Source organism: Bactrocera latifrons, unplaced genomic scaffold, assembly GCF_001853355.1.
Source record: "Bactrocera latifrons isolate USDA-ARS-PBARC rearing strain unplaced genomic scaffold, ASM185335v1 scaffold_22, whole genome shotgun sequence".
NCBI classification, from domain to species: domain Eukaryota; kingdom Metazoa; phylum Arthropoda; class Insecta; order Diptera; family Tephritidae; genus Bactrocera; species Bactrocera latifrons.
The window spans coordinates 1,761,005-1,784,875 of NW_017535741.1; the positions used below are offsets into that span (position 1 = coordinate 1,761,005).

Here is a 23,871-nt window from a genome sequence, read left to right on the forward strand (position 1 = left end):
TTTGCGCTTTCACTCTGAGCGCGGCTGCCTGGTTGTTGTTATTGGTTTGTGCTACCTCGATGTGCAACAATTTTTTTAAGGAGAATAATCAACCGCCATTACGTTTTATATGGCGAATGGGCAGGGATTTGTGATGGCAAAGGGGAAGGGGTAAGTATTGCATAGTTAGTGTAGCAATGTAGTGGCAAAGCGACGGTAGTTGCCGCAACACCTGCTGCGCGCAGCATCCAATTTTCATAAGAACGCATATGTGTGTGTTAAGGGCAGGCTTGTGTGCGCGTGTGAGTTCTGGAATGCATTTACTTTGCAATGAAACAAAGCRTGATGGAGAAAATAAAAAGGCAATAAAAAACGTCATCATCATTCAGGAAGTTTCACAGCAGTGTGGCAAGTCATTTGCGCTGCATGAGGCGGTTGAAATTGTGGCAACACCGCACACAGCGTTAATTCAACCACATATCGTGTCAATGTGGTTATTATTATTGTTTTTACTTTTATTGCTGACACTGCTGCAYCGTTTAAACACAGTGCATATGTGCGCAATTATTTTAAATTTTGCGGTGCGAACTTTGCAATAATTAAACTTTTTMCAAGAAACACTATGAAAAGTATGCCATTTAAGGTGTTGAAACTGCCATTTAATGGTGGAAAAGATGTACAGGGTGGCTCAAAACTCATCCTCCTGYCATGAGATGCTGCTATACATTTTGAAATTGACCTCTAATKTCAGTTCTGTTTTGACATTTGTGTAGTAAACATATGCATGCYACAACCGATATGCTGTAGGATGCATTTCCCGGGCGCCTTATCTCCCGTTTTGGCGATTTGCACTGGCCAGCAAGACCGCTTGACCGCTCCAGACGCAAGCCTCCGACTCTTGCAGCTCTAAAGATAATATCCGTCAAGAATGTGAGGACCTATCGCCGGAAGTTCTAGTCTAAGTGGTGGAAAAGGACAAATCAATTGTGGCGGCGATCATTTACACATCATATTCTCGACTTGACAAAAGCAGAATCAAAATTCTCCATTTTTTTACAAAAGGTTTTCATTTTCCAAAAAATTAGTTATTTTTGCACCATCTATTATTTTATTCTTATGTGTAGTAGGGTAGTTTTGTGGACTCTTCTTATGATTCTGACTATATAACTATTGGGTCAGCACATGAAAGTGTTGAGATGTTTCTTTGTGTCAGGCAGCTAAACCAGTCTAATCATAAAATAGCTCGAAGCAAGAAATAAGGAGTCTAGGTATCGGAATAGGTACCCAACACTTTGAAGGAACCTGCGTTTTGAAGCAACAATTTTACTAGGCTCAGCGACGTGGTAACCCAAGTTTTTAGGAATGAAATCAAAGATTGCCAAAATTCAATAGAGAAGCAGTTCACAATGTCGGTAAGCACCCGGATTATCTTAATCCCCGAGTTCGTCTAAGTACCCAGACTATCTTAACCGATCGCCGTTTAGGCGGCCATCCGAATACTGACGGGAGCAGCCAAATTTTTGAGTAAAATGCGGTAACTTTGTCAATTTTTGATTTTTTCTCGACCCTAGCTTCTCGTATGAACAATACTTTCTAATAGAAGTTTTATTAATTTAAGCTTCATCCGTGCAGAGGACYATGCAGTGAGCTACAGTGGAGCACCTGGTTTCTAACCCCGTCGAGATTGCATGTTAGCCAATATTGAGTAATATGTGAGCGTGTTTTCTTATAACGGTGCATATTTGCATGAAAMCCCGACCTAGATCCCATAACTAAAAGGTCTTATATACCTTAAGGTACTTCTCGTGTTTAAKCTTTGCAAGTTGCAAGAGTATGAAATTATCGGTTACACTCGAACTTAACCCGTCCTTACTTATTGCATTTTACACTTGTCTATTATCACTATCATACTCGAATCACCTGAAACTGCAATGTCGAAGATCTTCCTAGGGAGGGTACCACAATTWCAAAGGCACAACAGCATTTCSCGCTGTTGTAAACTAGGCTATAACCGCGTTAGCGGTGTCTATGCCAATAAAGAAGTAGATCTATCGATTTAGGATTAAACATATCACCTAACCTAACCTAATAYACCCCATTGAACCGGTACAATCAACTGATATCCTATCTGCTAAATATTTGCCAATTGTCTTTTGATTCGCGACTCTTCAACACTTTACGAATCGAATACGGCTTTATGTGTAATCTATTGTTGCAATTSAAACGGTTAATWAYGAGTTGAAGGAATAACGATACAACTCAACTCGGAGCCATTACAACTGCAGTGCTTCGCAGAACTAAGTATTTGCACCACGCTGTACAACTTTGCGTTATTGTTCCTTTTTTGTGCAGAAGCATGAAAACTACAACAATAAAGCGCACATTTCAGTGCAAGAGCTGCCACTTTACAATTTCTAGACGAGATGACTACTTTGGCACTTTTGCTGCTGTCTTGCTTGTTATGTATTCCAACGCTGACAATCAAGGCAGTGAAGTGGAAAKCCGAGCGAGCAGACAGCAGGCAGGTAGACGGCGCCTTCACCACACCAAACGCACCTATGTGCATGGGTTTGTATGTGGTCATAAGTACGCAGGCAGCGCGTTCGTAACCTGCTGCGCATACTATAAATATTTTTTAAGCTCATGAAAAGGCATGTAATTATAATTTTGACTGATTATAAGTCACAGCACCGCCAACATTGCGCGCAGCTTTGACTATAATGAGCAAACACAAAGCAAACGCAAACATTGCCATATTTATGTATGCAAATAGCGAGACGCATATGTCATGTAGCACGTGGCAACAAGCCAACGAACGTACGAACGCGCGCAATAAAACAACAGCAATTAGGTRAGGTGGGAGAAAAGTGAAAAAATGCTTGCTGGCATTGCAAATCTTGCGCTAATGAGTTCAAATAAAGGAGCGCACTCGCTCAAGCGCACAAACCGAATTGGCATCCTTTATTGCACAAATGCGCGTATGAACGCTGAGCAGCGGCAAATGGTGCACAGTGGCTGTTTTATGGTAGTAGACTTGTCAAAATCTTCTAACACAAAATTTTTAAAACTTTAATTTTAATTTAATAAATCTTTTTACAATAAATAAATTAACCATAAGGCCTTTTTTACATTTCCCGAAATACTGCCATTAGTTGTGTGCTACAAATAATATTTACTGTTATTTTATGGCGTACACGCTAATGTGCACATCAAACGGGCGGAGCGCCGCCTTAACAACAGCAAACATCACTGCAAACAGACTCAAGTCGGCAGCACTACCTCGACACAGCACAGCCAGCGCCAGCCAAGGCAGGCACTTGTAGTCCTGTTGCTGTCATTGCTTGCTTTGCTCGTGTCAATTGAAGCCACTTCACCTCATTTGGAGGAGCGTGAAACAAAAGCATGAACCAACACAAAAAAAAAAAAAAGAAAAAAAAAGGTTCAAAATTCAGGTGCCGCTGGGAAAATTGAATAAGCGAGATTCCTTTGCTGCTGCTGTACAGGCGTATATGCATACATATACAAGTATAAGTATATATAGTGTACGTCGTAAGGAATGAGCGTCTGGAGTGCACTCAGCGCTTAAGTGTAAATTAGTAAGTTAGTAATTCAGCTGTTTTCAAATGTTTGTGCTGGGAGTAGCTATTGTTGCTGTTGCTGTTGTTTTTCGTTTTTGTTTTTGTATTTACCCACAAAAACGGAGACAAGACAACACGGCTTAGTACAACACACCCAACACACACAACCAAGTGCGGAGTGCCCAACAGGCGAGCCAAAGCCAAGCAGCGCTGAGGGCTGCCGACCGCTGCCGGGGGAATTAAAGCGTTTGCATAAACGTAGGAACGAATGGCGCTAGCAGAGTGTCATAACTAGCGATTTGCTTTTATTTTTGTTATCATTATTATGCTAAATATGACTGCGTTATGGAAATCACTTTTGGAGTTTTCAAGTTTCTGTATTTTGCTTGCATACTGATTTCGCTCTTTCAAGTACCAAACTTGCTGAGATTATTTGTGTGGTTAAGTACGTATATAATTTGTGATCGCTCTGTAAGCGCTTTTGCCATTGTTGTTGGCTTTGTGTATATTGGAGATTAGACAGTTTATGAATTGTTCGACATTGTCTTTCAAGGGCTGGCGGAAATTAGTTTTCAGCAAGCGCTGCAAGTCAAACAAATACTGGCATAAACTAGGGAAATTATGGTGGCTTTGAATTATGGTGAAAGTAAAAAGTTGCAAGTGGAACCASTTACTTTTCGTAGCTTGAATGAATGCTGGACATGGTGCTGCCTATATTTGCATATATCTAAGCAAGGAATCAGCGCTTCTCTAATACGATATCGAAGATATGAATTGTTGTTCACTTAGCATGTTTTTATATGCCAATGACAACTAATTRAAGGTAGAGATCGCGTATGTATTGAAAGGATTTCTCTAATTAAATTTCAAGCGATTTGTAAAAGCCCCAAAAATGTTTATGAAGCGTCCACAAAAAGGAGTCAAAGCGAAATGCCGCCGCGTGCAGCTTGTCACACACACACTGGCGTGTGCATTATTGAAATTTACGAGCGTAAATTACTGCCTGATTTTAGGCGCACGCTGGCGAACCGTTCAAAGTGATGTATGGCTGGTTTGCTGGCGAAAGGAGCCGGAGCCCAGTGCAGCAGCGGCGTAATTTGCGGTGTAAGCGATTAATGGGTGAAAAAATAGTGGAGTGGCGGCAAAGCAGTGAAGTGCGAAAAGTGGATCAACGAGATAAAATCAAAAATTGTCGAAGCAGCAGCAGAGTGGGCGTAAGGCCGCGCGGTGAAGTCTGCGCGTTAGGGTGGCGGAGGCAACTACACGCACACGTGTGTTCATYTGCACTTGTGCGTTTGTCATGTGGAGCTTGTGAAAGGATAGCGGCAGACAGACAATCAAACTGACAGAGCTGTGGACGGACATACGGATGCTTGGTTGAATGTATGGGTTTAATATGCATGAACGACCAGTGATGTGAACAGACATGCAGCGCGCGCCGGGCCGGGGAATCACGCGGCGGTCGGCTTGCAAAACAGCCAAATGGAAAGCACAAAGAAAATGTCAGTYAGCCAGTGAAGCAAGCAAATGTGACAAACAAGCAATATACCGTACACACGCTGATGCGCAAATCGCATACGCGTACGCACACATACAGTTATGGACGTATGTGTGTGTGTGTGTGTACATGTGGAATATGCATAAATTCTGCAACAATCGTTCTCGCATCATTGTCGGCGCGCAATAAAGTCGCCGCTGCCTCAGACGTCGTCGCCTCTGTCTGTCACTGGCGTCGCCGCAGCAACCACCCGCATCAAAGCAGTCAGCACTTCCACGCCAATGCCGGCCATAACGAGCAAACGAACGGATTGCATAACTTTCTTTAATTGTTGTTGTTGCCGTTGTTGCTGTTAATTTCGCGCACACAACCGACAAATATTTTGTCATGCCAGTGATGAGTGGAGAAGTGTGTGTGGTTATGTGCTGTTGCTGTGCATGTTGTTATTGTAATATATTTGCCTGTAATGACATTGTGTTGGCAGACAGTATAGCAACWGCAAAAGCAACAAAAATACGCATAAAGGCAAAATCATTAATAAAGCTTTAAGCAAATAAGCAATAAAGGCATGCCAGCAAAATCTTTTTATGCTTCCTTGCCGGCCACAACTTGTAAGCAACGTTGTGGGAACAAGATCCACAAGTATGTGTATGTTAAAGATGTATTAGTAAGTGGATTGGCAAAACATGAATCATGCCGCACAGTGTTAGAGTATAGGTGTGCCTGGAGGGCTCCCGGAGACGGCTGTACCGTTATCCTCAACAAAATTTACAGGCGACTTGGATCCGACACAGAACACTTGAAATCCTTCAAGCATCTAAGCTTGAACGGATKTCTACAAAAAGCATATCGGTTATGAGTTGCTTGATAACATACATATGTACTACTAAGTAAGGTGAATTTTTTGGTTGCGGAACGATATGAGTCTAATTTTTTACACAAAAATCACGAAGAAYCATTGCTATATGATATGATGCAGTATCGTGATCAAGACACCAATCAAGGCTTGGCGCACATGATACACAAAACATTCTTGAAAATGTTACAAGTCATATTCCAGCACTTATAAAGAGGCCAGTGATTGTCAATGGATGATTTGCAAGCTCCAAATCATTTCTTTGAGTAGTGCTCATACATTTGCAATAGTCTGGTTACAAGTCATTACAAGAGGCATTTACTTTACTCTCTTGGTATCTGATTCCGATGATTGTCAGAATCCGCGTTCTAGTCGTCCGTCGTTTAACTTTGCAGTTCTCTTCTCAGTTGCTGCTCTCGAGTTCTTGGGGTCTTCATAATTTTAGCGGCTATATCGCACATGTCCTGTGAGTCTGAGTCCTGAGGCGTCTTTTTAGCTATGAGTCGTAATGTTCAAAGTACATCCGTTACAGGCTAAGCGATCTAAAGGGTGTACGCTCGCGATTACAAGAGCATCATCAGCACAGCACGAAACGAGGAGGATACTCTGACATACAAACGGCACAAATCTAAGAAAGTCCACGTCAATAAGAGTGCCTTTTCTCATACTTCAGCATGACATAAAGCGACACATTTCAGAACTAAAGCCAGAAGTCTTCAATATTTACCMTATCTTAATAATTCACATCGCCTTTCCTTACTTCCTCTCACGTTCAAGGCAGTCTCATATATAGTCCCAGTCCCATTTGGAACTCAAGAACGGAAACAGTTTCACCATAACTTTCGTTCACTTTAAGTAACCCATTGCGTTTCAATTACAAAACTATTTGCCCCGAGCTATCTTCTGGCAACATGCTCGACATTATACCGACGAGCAAGACAAACCGTCTCCGAAAGTTTGTGTAAAGTGGCGTAACGCATACTTTTAAACGAAARGGAAAAATGCAACAAATTTTTTAATTAAAATATTTCTTAAGCTATACTTTTCGGCAATTCAGTGGCGAAGTTATTGTCTGACCCCTTTCCCATGCAAATTTTTACGTTAAATAAAAGGCCACTAAAAAACAACAAGCAAACAGCAAAAGCCGTAAACTACGTAAACAGTGACAAAAATGCAGATTGGACGCTATAATGTCATTTAAATGTGTTGCAACAACAATTTACGCACACTCACACACGCTCGCTGAGAGCACCAAAACTGAAACTCTGCAACAAAGCCAAAAAGAAGCAAATAAAAAGGGCAGCCCAGTTTCTGCTGCCAACGGGTTTATTATACATTTATCAATGCAACTGTGTGTGTGTGTGTACGTTTGGGCGTGTGTGTACCACATCTATACAAATATGCATGCATGTGCATTGGAGACGGTGCCTGTGCGTTGCTGAAAATCAACAGAGATGACATTTTAAAGCAGTTGCATTTTATCAGATTTTGTTGTGCACTTTAACAGTGATGGTGGAGCCGTGTGGCAAGCAAGGAAGCGACGGGCGCAATAGCAATATACGTTGCAAACTCGTCAGCGATACTATCAACATGCAAATACACAACTCGGCCACAGTGGAAAATAAAAGTAATCAGACAACGTAAAGAACACAAAAAATGAGCGACGCTTTTAAAATGTCACTCACAAGAACTACATGGAGAACAGAAGCTGTAGCCGATTGCCATGAGAGTTGCAGGCGCGCTTGTGTGTTCGTTAGTGAGCTTGGTATAACACTATCGGAACTTGCTGCGTAGTGGCAGGGTAGTCGGGTTCTTCAARCGTGCTGACAATTAAGCGAAATAACTGTATATACAGAAACTGCGCCCAGACCAGTTTGCCCTAAAACAATCTGCAAAACTACAGTGAAATATCGTTCGATGAAGATTCAAGGAAAGCACAGCAATAATATCACTTGATTTTCTCTAGTAGATCTTATTCTCAAAGACGAAGCTATCATTGTGAATATTCCAAGATAACTTTACCTTATTCAAATTGTATTTGTGTGAAAGCGAGAGTAAGCGTTTGTAGGCACTCAAMAACCTTCTTTGTAATCAGTTTTCGATCTGATTTCTACTCTAAACTAAAGTGAATGTATCTATGACTATATCTACAGATTTCAGTACATATTTTGCTCAGCCATAAAGCTYGCAAAAAGCGCTTCTTTGTATAAAACGTTAAGTTGCCCAACACCCAATGCCATCATTCTTGTGAACTTTTTCACCCCCCTTTTGATGTGGTGTAATTTTTGTGTAAATTCCTGCACTTTGGACGCACAATGCATCGCGCTACCGAGGAGCTGCTGGATTGATGTTGTTGCAGTCATTGCCACCGAAAAAATGTGTAATGTCAACGACGAACAAAATCTCATACACAACCAAACTTCTGAGCCAGTCAGCGTCGGAATGCACCATATACGCTTTACATACAGATCCGTGTGATCCTAGAACGCTGTGTGTTGCCATGTATTCAGTACTGCTATAAAGCCAAATATGTACATAGGTCTGTATTTGTATGATGGGGCGTGTTTCAAAGTGCGTGCATATGTATGTGGTCTCACATATGCGCATATAATGTGCTGACTTCGCATGTAATGGCCATATTTGGCCAACTGTTGTGTGTGTGGATATTGGAATTTATTGCAAATTTATGAGCGGAAGTTATTTACATTGTTATCATCGTTCATGTAATTGTTTTTTCTGTTAGTGTGTCGTTACGCGAGTTTTTTTATTTCAACATATAATTGTTGTCGGTTGGATCGTACGACGGTCGCTGACGATTTCTTCGCAACAGCACATCAGCTAAAGGCTTAGAGGAATGTAAACTAGGGTTCAAATAATAAAAAAAACATCGTCAAGCGTTAATTTTGGTTGCACAGAAGCTATAATACCCCTCACGAATACAAGAGCTTTGATCGGTCAGCTTCTGTTTATTTCCAGACGGCGGATAGACAGATTGAAACGAAATCTTTACGCTGTCAGAGCCCCTTTAAAGTACATATAGGATAGTCGAAAAAAACTATTCACATTTTTAATCAAACTTCAATTAATTTGTTCTATATTTATAATGAACTTTAATGCACCAAATATGTACCATTTTGGTCGACTACTTTTGGCCATCTTTCAGTGTAAAATTTTTCTGGTTTCTCGACGAAAAACTACGACATCTAATTTTCCCAGGCTTCTCTGGAAGCCAACTTTGCTGGATTAAGGTTCTGCAATGAAGGAATGAGGTAGAAAATCTCAGCTTTCCAACGCTATATGGTATGACACAATGTGATTGGTAGAACTGGAGATATACGACTGCAACGACATCTATTGACAAAATACGAAAAGACTTTTTCGACTAATCAATATATAACTATGTATATAAAGTATTTATATAACTTTATGGAGCCTCTGACGTTTGTCTTTGGGTTTTACATAGTGGAAAACTTAATATACCCTGTCCAGTGTCTAATAAAGGCGGGTTGATCTCAGTGCCCTAGTGACCAGGGATTATTTTTGAACCGCTAATTTCTGCTCTGTTTAGCATTTTCATTATGCAGATATTTTCTATGCATCAAATTTCGTTAGAATTATTTCAAATGGCCAAAGCACCGTTGCTTCTACTGGCTACTGACTCGTGGTGCTTGGATTTGGAAAATTTATATTATATTTGAGCTATCACAGGAGGTCTTGCCAGTGAGCATTAATACCAGCACCGAAATAGTTAGATAGCTATAGCATGTTGACTATATCTTTAGGAGATAGCAATTGTCACAAAAACACAACAAAAAGTTGCAAGATAATTGCTAGCAATATTTCAAATATTTCAGTTCTTTTGGCGAAGCTGCTGATATTACAATAGTTTGCATGTAAATAGCAGTTACATTCAACTTTATATTTGTACCACGCTGGTATTTTGGTATTGTTTCTATGGAATTTTTCAATTTTTTGGTTACACTCGTTTACACATACCAGAAAATTTGCTCAGAGTTGCAAGTGATTGCATTTTTGGCTGTTGGTACTGGTTACTTGAACAAAACCATATGTAACTATACACATATATCTAACTAATACATATATATATAGTATATGAAAACATGTAAGCAAAATAACAGGGTTTAGTTATTTTCATATTCTTTTCACATCAAGCTTTACCTTCAAATGAAACATGCAAATACGAAAATGCTACTGTGCTGTCCGCAATTTTTCAAGCAAGCTAACTCAGCACGCTTCTAAATTTAACTAAGCATGTTTTGAGCATACTCTACATAATTGTCGAGTTATAGTAATTGTCTATCTGAAATAATTATCACTCTTCTTAATTTGTTTTTTTGCTAATATTATTTTTAGAAAATTTCATGAACGTCAGTGTCGGGTGTCAGTGAATATTTATATTTAGTTGTTAGCGTGAATCTTCGAAAGTTGCAGCTTTTTTAGTTTTCAAAGCATTTGCAGCGATGCGCAAGACATCAGGTAAACCGTTTTGACCACAGCACAAATTAAAAATTAAAACTTGTTTTGAAACTCATCTCCTAACAGCCACCGTAGTTGGGTGCGGCTCACTCAACAGGGGTCAGCTGATGTCGTTGACACTTTTTGAGAAGTTCCGTTTAAACATRTGCTTTAGATGCAAGTATCTGACAAACAAGTGGGGTGAGTTCATTAATTGTAAATGACTGAGGTTGAAAACTTTAGAAGACTTCGTAATTAACAACCAACCAGAGCCATCGAAAGCTAGCAAACATTGTAAACATGTGAAGAATAATGACAAGTAAAGCTAAAAGTTTCCCTTCATTGCGTGTAATGTTGACTTGAATCCCAATTTTTGCGACAACTAAAAATATAAAATTAGTCTATAATAATCAGCAGCTAAGCATATTCCGCTAGAGGTATTGAAATTGACAAATATAAAGGGTGTTTTCGAGTTGTCTTGACAGCTGTTACTTGAATTGYACTCAGTTTGCCTTTTCAAAATAAATAGAATTACTCCGGAACAACATTTGTAGATAGAAAAGAGTCCATCCTTTGGTCCCAATTTATTCAGAAATGAAGAGGGCCGAAATGTTACAGCCAGTGAGGAACGCTTTAAAACAATAATTACTGCCGTTTTCGTGCCTGGAATGGAGGATGTAGTTGTGGACGAGCTTTAGCTTCAACAAAACCGACTTACATGACGTACGGCCAACGGAACAATCAATTTATTGAMGGCAACTTTCGGTGACGCTCTACTTATTGTCGTSGTCATGTAACGTGGACTTAAAGTTCCAGCGATTTAACACCGTTGGCCCATTTTTTGTGAGACTAGTATGTGAAGTCGCTGATTCAGGCAGGTAAGACGGAGACAATTGTCACCATGGAAGGAAATATTCAGCGCATTATTTCTAACGTATGGCTCCCATAGCAGAGAAAAGTGGTCGAAATTGGCTTGTCAGCTAAAATTTAATCGATTGACAACATAGAGCTTAACCAAAGAACCGTCTCTTCTAGTCAAAAAAAGAAGCAAAAGAGGTTGATCTTATGGTGTACGAGGGCAAGACAAAGTACCTGGAGGCAACACATAAAAATACTTCAGGTCTTGAGAACAATGTCACCGTTGGGGCTGCTGTAAATGTAAACAACCGAACGACTTGGGGTCCGTAGGCAACTGAGAAGCAGATTCCTATCTCGACGAACTGGAAGTACGCACTAAAAGTGTCTTGTCATTTGCATCATATTATATGGCGATGACGAACCGAGACGAGTAAGCAGAATAAATATCCAACAAAACGCGGAATAAAAACGAAAAGGTCTATCACAACATGTGCGACCTCACAACTAGCCAGGTTTTATGTTATCGGCCAAAAACACCCATGTGTGTARTAGCAAAGAAAAAGAAGAAGAAGATAATGCATCGTCTAATCCTATAGCAAGCTGAACCGTAAATATTTTCGCTCTAAAATCAAACCCTCTCGAGGGAACAACACAATACCGCGTTTTCCATTAATAATTTTATATTTATGCGACAGTGCGCTGCAGAGCTGTATATTTGCTTTTGCCAACGGTGCCGTAATAATCTTATTACTTTAATTTCCCATATCCGCCTGACACCTGACATATTAATAATAATAGCGAGTATAAGAACAGAAACAGGTTTTGGGCCGCATTTTCCTTACATATGCGGAAAGTGGCAGAGTGCACTCGTTGCCATTGCGGGAAAATCTTCAAAAAACTTGTTTCTGTGATGCAGATAGTTCACCTATATTTTCATATATGTATGTATGTATTTATTCTAAAAGAAGTTTACAACTCAAGTTCAAGTTCAGTTTTAGGCGATTGAATCGGCTAGAATGCATTCGAACCCGTCCTCCCGTGATAAATAGCCACGCACGAGCACATTCTCCTAACACGAAGCAATAATAATAATAATGACATTATGCATTGCCGCATATTCTGTCGTAGACAGGAATACTTGCAGTAGTTGCCCGTTGTGAATACATTTGTTGTTGTCGCAGCATGCCGTCACCACCCAAATTAACTTAGATAGTAAGAGGAAAATCGTTATTCGAAATTGAATAACGAGGCAGACCGAACCAACTAATTGATACTACGCGTATGTACTCGCACAGAGCAATGCAAGTATGCACGAACATGAATGTACATACATGTACAAACATATAATAACATTAAGGTGCCTGCTATTTTCGAATACATTGGCGCATATGCGGTACACCTTGACGTATGAGCAACAAACAATTTATGAGGCTATTGTCAATTGATCTATAACTTTCAACTGTGTATAAATTTTAAAGGAGTGTTTTGGTACAAAAAAAAAAAACTACTCTTTTCGTAGAGCGCACACTTTTGTTTTAGATCAATATTTTTTCAAAAATTTTGGTAAATTTGTTTAATATAAGAACAGAGCGCTACACAAAGTTTTATATAAAAAAAAAAAGTGTAAATAAGGAGCACCCTAATGTGCATACACGTTAGGTATGAAGGTGCGCCAACTACGCCTGCATTGTTGCATGCTTATGCGTTTACGCTTCTAATGTGTTTCGCACTTAATCATATTTTGTCAACGCATTTCATTGGAAAATGGAACAACAGCGACAAAAGCAAAGCTGTAAATTGCATAGTAGCCGTTGAGGTTTAGGTGTAAAATTATGCTAATAACATCAAAAATGACACACAACAAACGCACAGTGTACTATTGCGTTCCAACACACAGTACACTCGCCTGCAATGGAGTTAAAATGAAACAATGTTGTGAACCAATCAAAAATCGAGCTGCAGTTTGTTACGAAAACAAATATAAAACCAAAAACTTAATAGCTTCATGTGTTTTTAAATATGCACACATACTACATTTATGTATATATGTGAACTAATAATATCCATAGAGATATAAACAGAAATAATCCAATCATACAAATATTGAAAGTTTGCGCAAACGCATCTTTTTATTTTGTTAATCAGAGCTTCATGAAATTACGCATCTTTCAATTTTAAAAGAAAAGTGAAAAATTTGCAGAATTTAGTGTGTTCTGTAATGGAACAACAATTTGAAATATTTCGAACAAAACGTGACACTATACAAAGTAAACAGATTAATAAACAAAGTCAGAAAATTATTCGAGCACAGAGTATACTATTCAGACAGGTATTTAAACAAATATTACTGTTAAAGTAGCTAATTTTATAGCTTATGAACAACCGATAAGGGCTAGTGCACCCCAAAACAGTGTGTGAGACCCAACTCTATATAAAAAAGCAGACGGATATTGTAACTCCAATATTTTTTTGCCGCCGACCAGATTCCGACCAGATGTAATACACTTAAGCAATGATGGCCTTCAGCTCTTTTAGCGAATTTTGCTTTATCTCTTCTATCGATTGAAAACGGGTTCCACAGGTTCCAGTTTGGGGAACATTACACGGAGCTTAATCTGGCGAATACGGTGACTGATCTATGGTATTCATTGCGTTCTGGCTTAAAATTCGGCTGTGACTTTTACAACGAATAAAATGATCGAACAAAGAATTTTTCTAAAATTTTGTATTTCTAACCAAATTTCATRTGCGGAATCGTTGYTAATGTTGGAAAAGGCTTACTGTGATTCTAAAACAYAAGTCTACGAGTGGTATAAAGYCTTCAACTACAGTCGAGAGAGATAATTGAAGACATGTGTCGTTTTGGACGACCTTCGATCAAAGAAGTGAAGAACATGGTACTTGAAAATCCTTAGGTAAGTATTAAAGAGATGGCAAGAAAGCTCGATCTCTCTCACGAGATCGTTCGAATGGTTTTGATGGATATTTTGGGTATGAAATGCGTTCTTTCTCGACTTGTCCCGATAAAGCTTCTCATTTTTTTATTATTATTATTTTTTTTTTGTTCGCCATTTCACATGGATAATAAATCGTAAGCCCCTAATCTCTCTTTACCTGCCACCAAAATATTGATCTTTTTCAGAAGGCTAATACATACTTACTTTGTTAGACTTTACTTTGTTTTGCTGGGAATGCCTCAAATTAATAACAATCTGTTACATTCCATGCAACTGTGCTTAATTTCTTTACTTTTATGCAATACGTATGATCAGCAATACAAATAACAAAGTAAGAGAAAGTTTTTCTCACCCAAAAGCCAAACAAAGACAGCGCCACGCCACACCCACCGACAGCTGTACACACAAAGGCAGCTGGCTTGAGCAAGAATCTAGATAGAAATGAAGAATTTAGAAAGTATTGCTGTTGAAATTTCTGCGTAATTTGATGCCAATTAAAAATTCTCTGTTGCATGCCGCTGACCAGACAAGCAGAAAAGCAACAAAAACAAATACAAAACAAAGATGTAGTTCCTGCTGTTGCTGCTGCTGTCAAAATGAAATGTTTCTCCGCATGTGCCAGTAAGACCGACAAAATTGGCCAAAGAATCGGCAAATAACGAAAGCACAACAGCAAAGAAGAATTGAAAAATGCAAAAACAAAGGCACTCCAATAACAAGTATATTGGCCACAACTCAAAACAGAATACACCACATACAAACCAGCGAAACAWATTTGCAAATTTCTACAACCAAACTGACCAACAGAGCAAATCCTKTCATAAACATGCATACACTTGTAGATATATATATATATGAAAGTGTATGTATGTAAATGGACTTCCCAGGAGTATAGGCAGAGCAGCTTGGGAACCGAGCATTTGTTTCGTTTCCATTCGGAATGAAATTGCTGTTTTGTTTTGGTTTTCATTGTTCTGCAAATGCCGATGGGAGAAATGAATGGAGAAAAATGATTTGTTGTACAACAAATCTGAAAATCTAGAATTGAAAAAGCCATAAACATTTTTGTTACATAATTATCAGTCCGCACAAAGAAATCGAAATACTCACAGGTATGTGGTCACACACGAGTGCGGACATTCAAGTACAACAACTGCAACAATTTGAATTTTTGCTGTGCGTTTACGAACTTTTAAATACTCATGCACACAGTGCATACGCCTAAAACACTTTACTACATACACATGACAAATACATGTGTGTGTATGTTTTTCAATGTCCTAACCGAATATAACCCCTTTAATTGCATTTTGAAAAATTTCAATTTTCTTATTGTTCTTTTCTAGTTTTCCCGTACCTCCCAACTAGCAGACAAAAGGAGTTAATTTGTGTGAGAACTTTTATAACCTCCCCAATGAAAAAAGAGGAAGGCTAAATTCGGATACAACCGAACATTTCTTTTGCAACTTGCTAGTATCGAAACTGAGTAAAATACTTTCCGAGTTTCAAAGTGCATAATAGGAAATTGTTCCGTACACTGGAAAAAAATAAAAATCAGGTCGAATTTGAATGGAGTTGTATGGAAAGAAGGCGTTTTTGAAATCCAATTTCACCAATTATCGCACTGTAATATAGTAATATCAGGATGAGATCTAACAAGTTTAGTTGAAATTGATTGAGTAGGTCCGGAGATATGCGATTTCACCTAAAGGTGGGCGGGACCACACCCACTAAGGCGACTCAGGCTTCTACAAACCCCCTTATACCATCTCGGCGGTAATATTTTATATCTCTGACGTGGTTGTTGTTGTTTGGTTTTTTTATATGTCGATCTTTCGATTTCACCCATTTTCACACTATCGGAATCGGCTTAAGTGTTTCGGGAGGTATTGAACCTTTAAGTGAGAGGGCCGCGGCAACTTTTTAAAATATTTTAAAACCACAGTTTTGTATCTTATTGTTAATTCTTAGTTATGGCAGTTTATAAATTTTAGAATAATTGTATTTTGTGGGATTATTAGATTTCACTCAAGCGCATTACTAACCCATCCAAACCCCCCCGGGGGCGCCAAAGTTTATATTTATAGATAGATTTCAGTAGGTTTGCTGCTTCCAGAAAAAGTATGTGCTTTGAAAGCCAATGAAATGGATTATCTTATTCTTTTGTATAATTCACAGTTATCTTGGCACATGCTTCAAGATAGATTGTTCGGCTTGTTAMATTTTTCTTTATACATAATTGCGACATAACTTTTTTCCCTAGGCCGGAATCGATCTTAACCATTGACAACCATTAGAATTCGATCACGCTTATCTCCTTCCATGTCCCGACCACGGATCATTAGTAAATTACTTTTACTTTAATATTCACTATTTTATCTTTCGTTTCCTATGGGTTTCATCTTACCATACTATTTTCGTTATGAAAAACTATTTACACTGATCTACCTATAATCTTTTGGCAATTATCTTGCATATTAAAGACTATAAATAAAACRAAAACATTGTTTATTTCATCAGTTTGTTTAAATATTACATTACTTTCACTTGTAACAACTATCGCTTAGAAATAATTAAAGAGCTTAATTAGATCTCCATTATTGCGGGTAAAGTAAGTAATAATTCTTGGAAAAGAAACAAAAAAATAGAGAAGTGAAAATGGGGGCTAGAAATTTAAGGGGTGCGGAATCTTATTAAAAAATCACTTTAAAGAAATAGTAAGGCAACACTGTAAAGAGGCGAGCAAAATAAAAAAAAAATTTAGTATCAAATCATATTAAAAAAACCGTTCATCTAATTGAGGAGAAATGACAAAAATACTACATATAACGAAAATAAATCTTAAATAAAAGTGAAAAATAAAAAATAATAAATAAAAAGTAAAGTTCTACTTACAGTACAATTCTTAGCTAAGCGTTTGTTTCACTATTCTTAATGATCTCMCTTAACGTCCACTTAATTTTAATTTCGGTTTTTGGGTTATGAGTATGCATGGTAATAYGTGACATATATGTATGTGTGTATACTGATCATGTGACTTAATTTGATTTGTATGTATGGATGATGGTGTCAATGAACTGCTCACTTTAAACACGTTTTTTTATATGTTTGTTCATTTAGCTTATCATAAGTTGTTCATATATTATTTATAATATTTTATACTGTTTTATTTTTTTTTAATATTTTGTATCGATTCTTATGTGTATTTGTAACCAAAGCTTTTCATGATTTTTACTTATCACCGCATTTCAAACAACATACGTCGTGCAGTCGGTTCACACTCTTTGACACATTTCGTTTGTAAATTAATTTCTGCTCTACTTTCTTGGAATTGCTTTAAAATAATTCGATTTTCGGTGGCGATTTCGTTTCTTTTGCTCGCAATCTGCAAATGACTTCCTTCTGCTGCTTGAGCAATTGCTTCCATTGTGGGCTTGAAAAGGCTATTGGTTGCGGCCATGAGCAGAAAAGCAACGGCCACTTTGAGAAGCTGTGACTCTAATGGCACCTTCGTTCTTCCCGTTGCTACTGATGCGTGATCTAGAAGAGAGAGCAATAAAAAGACATACATTTTAAATATTTTATATTAGGTAGTCGAAAAAGTCTTTTCGTATTTCTAACAATATAAGAAAAAATATAAGAATCATAGCATTTATTTGAAAAAAATTGTAAGTTATTTTTTTTTTTTCAATCGCAGTTATCTGAATAAGATTTTAATTATTTAAACTGAAAAATAARTTTTAAGGAGTACAAAAGCTATAAGATCTTTGATCATTCCATTTTAATTACATCAAGAGGCTATAATGTACCGCCTGAATGAACTATTTCATATTTCCATTGCCTTGGCCATTAACCTGTGCCAAGAGTGGGTCGTCAAATAAAAAAGCTTTTCCCACAAGCAATCGATACCGATCATTCAGTCTGTATGGCAGAAATATGCTATAGTAGGCAAATTTCGGCGTTTCCGAGAAATGAGCAATTACTTAGGGAGAGAAATTCCATATCTCAAAAACTRAGGCACTAGTAAATACAGACAGACGGATATAGCAAAATCGACTCACCTCGTCCTGCTGACCATTTAGATATTTATTGGGTAGTCGAAAAAGGCTTTTCGTATATTTTTTTATGTGAGATTTCAAACTTCCTTTAAGCAAAAAAAAAATTAAATTCTGGGAAGTTGAAAAAAAAAGTTAGAACTGTTCAAAAACGAGTGAAAATAATGAAGAAATTCGCAATATTTTGAAAGTTTACGGAGAATATGCTGCATCAATTCGTGTAGCACAGCAATGGTTCGCTCGTTTCCGTTCTAGAAATTTGGATGTGAAATATGCACCTCCTCTGGTCGACCCATCGTGGAGAAAGTCGATGAAATTATGGCAAAGATTGACCACAACCGTCACATAAGCAGCCATCATATCGCTAAGGAACTTAACATTTGTCATCCAACGGTTTTGTACCATTTAAAAATTCCTGGGTACAAAAAGAAGCACGAAGTTTAGGTACCACATAAATTGTGTGTGAAAATTTTAATGAACCAAATTAACATCTGCGATTATTTGTTGAAACAAAATGAAATCGAACCATTTCTGAAGCGAAAGGTAAGAAGAGACGAAAAGTGGATTAAATACAACAATAATGTGCGAATAATGTCATGGTCTAAGGGTGCTGACGCTTAAAAAATGGACGCAAAGCCTGTATTGACGCCTCGAAAAGTTATGTTGAGTCTTTGGTGGGATTAAAAAGGAATAATCCACTATGAGCTGCTTCAGCCTGGTCGAACGATTGATTCTACATTTTACTGTCAACAACTGTTGAGATTGGAGCAAACAATCGAAAAAACGGCTGATCAATAGAAGGAGTCTTTGATGACTCGGCATAAACTGGGAGAGCTTGGCTGGGACTTTGCACAATTGTACACTGCAGAACTCTCTTAATGGAGTAAAGTTGGCTTCAAGAGAGCCTGTGAAAATTACTTGTCGCAGTTTTTCGCCGATTTACACTGCTGAAATATTGACTCTAGCGGTAAAGTGACAAAAAATGGTCGACCAAAATTGTAMATATTTGCYTCATTTAATWTCATTATGAACATAARCAAATAAGTTGAAGTTGACTAGAAATAACTAAAGACCAATATATTATAAAGTCTCCGACGCTTCAGACATCGTGGAAAACTTAACATACCCTGYACAGTYCTACATCCCGTACTGAGACGAAAACTAAAAATGATTATGCGAGTTGATTAAATCAAGTGCTGAAAATCGGATCATTAAAGAATCTGAGTTTTCATTTTACATATCCACTATTACTTGTCATTCCAATCCCCATCACTTCCAATTTCCTGTTATGTATCGAGTTCGAGTTCTATAGCTTGTAGGTGTTAATAATATAACTGGAAGTGCTTGTACATTCGCATCAATAACTCAAGCTTTCGGTTAGTCGGKACTGGTAATACGCTTATGCCGCCATATGTGTACCATATACATATGTATGTACGTATRTAACATAGTTGCCGCATTTGTGTACGTGTGTGTATATGCTGCATGTACCAAGAGGCGAAATTACTCCCCTTGGTGGTATTAATCTTTGAATTAATTGCGAAAGCTCAGCGTTAAGCATTTAGTGCTGAACTAACTTAAGCATTCGCAACAATATAAATGTACATAACATACTTATATGTACATTATATATACATCCGCTCATACGTACATACATACATTTAACGGGATTGCTTCTACCATGGTACACGTGTACGAGTATGCACTACTTAATTACAAAGATTGGTGGTTTCCATGACTTATGTATGTCGTGGAATTCGATTTCAGCAGCAGAAGCTAATACTCTTTATTAACGGACGGCACACATAGCGGTTTTAATACACTGCCGGATATGCGACTTAATGTCTTAACTCAAAGGAAATCGGAAATTTCGGCAATAATTAGTTTTAAAGTCAACCACAACATTATGGAAAAATTACCTATAATGTGCATGAATAAGTATTTCATTTGAATTGGACCAATTGGTGAATAAAGTTTTAGAATTTAACGTCAACATTAAAATATTTCTTTAATTCACAKTAATTTCCGAAAATTTGCTCAGTGTAAGGCACACACTTGTTTCACGTTTTCACTTATTTCCTTCGCTTCGTTCTTCGGTTTGATCTTCATCTCTGTCTGCATACACCATTTGGCGACCGCCATTCATTTGTGCTTTAGCAAATTTTTCACTAACTTTGATTTAATGCTTGGCACTTAATCAATGTAATGGTGTTCGCATTCTGAATATCTGCTTTAATTCGGAAAACAGAAAACGGTAAGTATTGTACCATACTTACAAACAATAAATGTGGAAGCCATGCTTCTATTCATATTCCTGAGCGTTGCGTGTCAGTTAAAAAACAATCAGGCAAAAGATTTTATGGGATTTGCTTCTTTCCTCTTCGTGAATGGCATGAAGCCGGCGRTATGAGCGGCTTTAATGTAGCAGATACTATGCAAATAGTACATTTGTATATATGTATATACAAGCGAATATGCTTATAAATATATGTGTACATAAGAGCAAATTCGTATTTTTATTGCATTTGGGTATAGTAATAGCTTAGAAGATTGATAGCCAGAGTGCAGTCTCGCCAACAGCACTAGGTGTGTAAGCCCTGCAGGAAATCGTACTGCATGGAAAGTTGGGGGGCGTTGCTTTTTTATTTATTTTTGTTTTGACCATAGCTTATTTTACGGCCAATATCTTAGGATCTTGTTTTAAGTCTCCTACACGGAGAAGGCGGGAATCTCTTTAGCGCCGTTGGAAATCGAGCGTTACTCAACAAATATGTAACTCCTTTCTTCAAAAATTACACTGTTAAAAAGTGTATCCCTAAAACTTCAAAACAATTTATATCGCACATTTTTTCAACTCTTTAAAATCATATATAATATATCATATTTCATTTGGTTTTTYAAAACTTCTTTTTCTTGCATATTATAAAAGTGGATTCCTCTGAGTTGAGAACACATCTATTGCAAGGTAACGCCAGTTGYACATCCCAAGTACAGATAGATCTATATGTACTTAGTCCTTCCATTTGATGCGTCCTTCCTTCTTCCCATTGTCCACCCATGGGTCTCGAATCGAAGTAGTTGTTCGCTACAGCATAATTTTCCAAGCGAAAGAGATGACTAAGTCCGCGAATTCCTTGGATTTTTATACGCTTAACTATTTTTATCTCGCCGTAGAGCTCATACATTTCGTGGTTCCATTTTGTTCGATATTCATCATCTGCATAACCGTCTGAATTTTGAAGAGATACCAAACTTAGAAATATAGCGTCAATCTTAAAAATAACGCAATAGTCCTATTCTTATTTATCCTTGAGGATAAAATTCATCCGATCAAATCATGCTTAGCAGCTGGAACATGAGCCTTACCTCGCCGCCGACTTTAAACAGTTCAGCCTGCAATCCATCGGCTTATGGGGCTTTATTGCTTTAAGCCGCCACAGAGCTSTTTCCACTGTTTTAAAGGAGTGGTGGAAAGACAATATTGTCGCGATAGATGGTTGGTTCGGATTYTTCTTCATCCTTCGCAGCACCGCTTTCGCAAATTAGAAGTTTTGAGAAGTGTTCCCTCCAAATGTCTGTTATATTAAGGTTTTTCATAGCTAGCAATATTGCTACGTGACAAACGAAACGAGTCGTTAAATCAAAAAAGTCTCGCTAAGTGCTTCAAATGGTCAGTAGTCAAAGTTAGAGAACACATTTGGTTCACGACAAACTAGCAACGTCTTGACAAAATTACCCCATTTTAGCAATTCATCAACTTTCGTTGGTTTTAAGTTTTTCCCATAGGGACTATATAAAGTTACTTAAACAAGCATATGTATGTATGTGAAATCGSCATTCATACGTTTCATATTTGCTCACTCCTCACACTTTCAACGCCTGCCGCACCGATAACATTCCTCATCAGCAGTCATTTGTTTCTTTTGTACTGATTTTCGCCGCTGCTAAAGCTCGACTGCCTTTTGTCTATTAAACATCATTTTACGTACCATTATGTTGTTTGTATACATGGACTGCAACTTCCTCCTCCGCGCCAATAGCAAGTGCCACAGCCAAGCTAATAATACATAGTTGCTGCTGCATGGCCAATCGTGCCATTCGAATGTTTGCGCATTTGCGTTCATTTAGACAATATTATGCTTGACTAACGTTGGGTTATTAATCAAGATGATTTTTAATGTCTCATATCCTCTACCGGCAATAACAACAACAACAACAAGTGCAGCTGTAACGAAAGCTAGTCCACAGAACAATACGAGCATTTCGAAAGCATTAGAAGCAAAAGCAGCATTTGCTTTCGCTCATCCGCCCACACATCCTGCCATTTTTCTTCCTTCTATTTCTCCGTTGTACAACTAAGTACCCTTATCCCTCGTGTTACTCCAATATATATTTTATACAAATTTACTACCACAACATTTTGCCCGCAGCACCTCTCAGCACTCTTTCGAATTTAGCCAGTCTCCACTTGTATCCTTTCGACTCATTAGTCTTGTTTACGCATAGTTTTATGCATTTTCGCAATGAATGATTTTCAAAATGTGTACACATAAATTGGCAGATGCCAACGGTTGTTTTGTTTGCACACTAGCAGATAGATAGTCGGTTGTGTACTTGTAATGGGTTTGTCGATGTCGAAATCGCGTTAATACTCGATCAAAATTTGCTGGAAAATTTTTATGACAAAGGAAATTGCTTTGTACTTTGAATTATTGTAGCCATTTAAATAGGTCCGGATATGTCTGTATTTGGAGRAACCTGACTACGCATTTTGCGAGACAACTCGTACTACTTGGTAGATATGGTCATTAATCGAAATGAGCGTGAGTACATATTATATATAAATTCATAGCTATAAACTGTACGTAAATATATTTTATTGCTATTTTATATACATCACATCTTTGACATTGGCATCGCTGCGATGATTGCCGTCAGACTCTGGAAAATCGGACACATTAAGGATGCCGGAGTGGGGCATTTCGCAATTGTTCGCACTTAGATTGAATCGCTGATAAGTTGAACCACTGCGCTGGGGAGGTATTCTACAAGAATGAGAGTATTTTGCCAAGAGACAAAATTTGATTGTGATAAGTTGCAGCTATTGATATTGTTTCGGTGGCAYCAGGCTTTTTTGGAGGGCCGCGAAGAGGTCGCTGATAAAGACCGTGCTGGGARACCTGCGACCTGCAAATCCAAAGTGAAGGCGATGCTCATTGTCTKTTTTAACATCAAAGGCATCATCCACCATGAATTTGTTCCTCCTGGACAAACYGTCAACGYCAAGTTTTACGTCGAAGTCTTCAAGATAMTTGAGASTTSTAGGCATCACAACGGACAAGGTTCTGTAGCAGTAGAAGTATGATTATTCTTAACCCCACGAAAACTCGACTATTTCAGCCATTATTCAGTATATGTAGTTTGTAGCGGGAAAAACCATAAATTTACAGTTTTTAGACTACAGAAACATCTGAGGAGATTTAACAGACTTTCTTAGTTTTTTTTACATTTACGACGGTTGTTTTGATCCGTTCTTAAGAGTTCACAACGGACAAGCTTCTATAGCAGTGGAAGTGGAATTGTTCCTGGCCTCACGAAAATCAGCCGTTATTCG

General features: G+C 38.0%; 1 protein-coding gene across 5 annotated transcripts in view; it reads right to left on the reverse strand.

The window, feature by feature from the left end:
• Positions 1–17,427: 17,427 nt before the first annotated feature.
• LOC108968549 overlaps positions 17,428–23,871 on the reverse strand; it is a 261,840-nt gene continuing 255,396 nt past the window's right edge. For all 5 annotated transcript variants that reach the window (XM_018932646.1, XM_018932648.1, XM_018932647.1 and 2 more), the window contains one exon: positions 17,428–17,742. In XM_018932646.1, the coding sequence (XP_018788191.1) occupies positions 17,441–17,742 (302 nt within the window). In that variant the 3' untranslated portion in view covers positions 17,428–17,440. The remainder of the gene's footprint in view (positions 17,743–23,871) is intronic.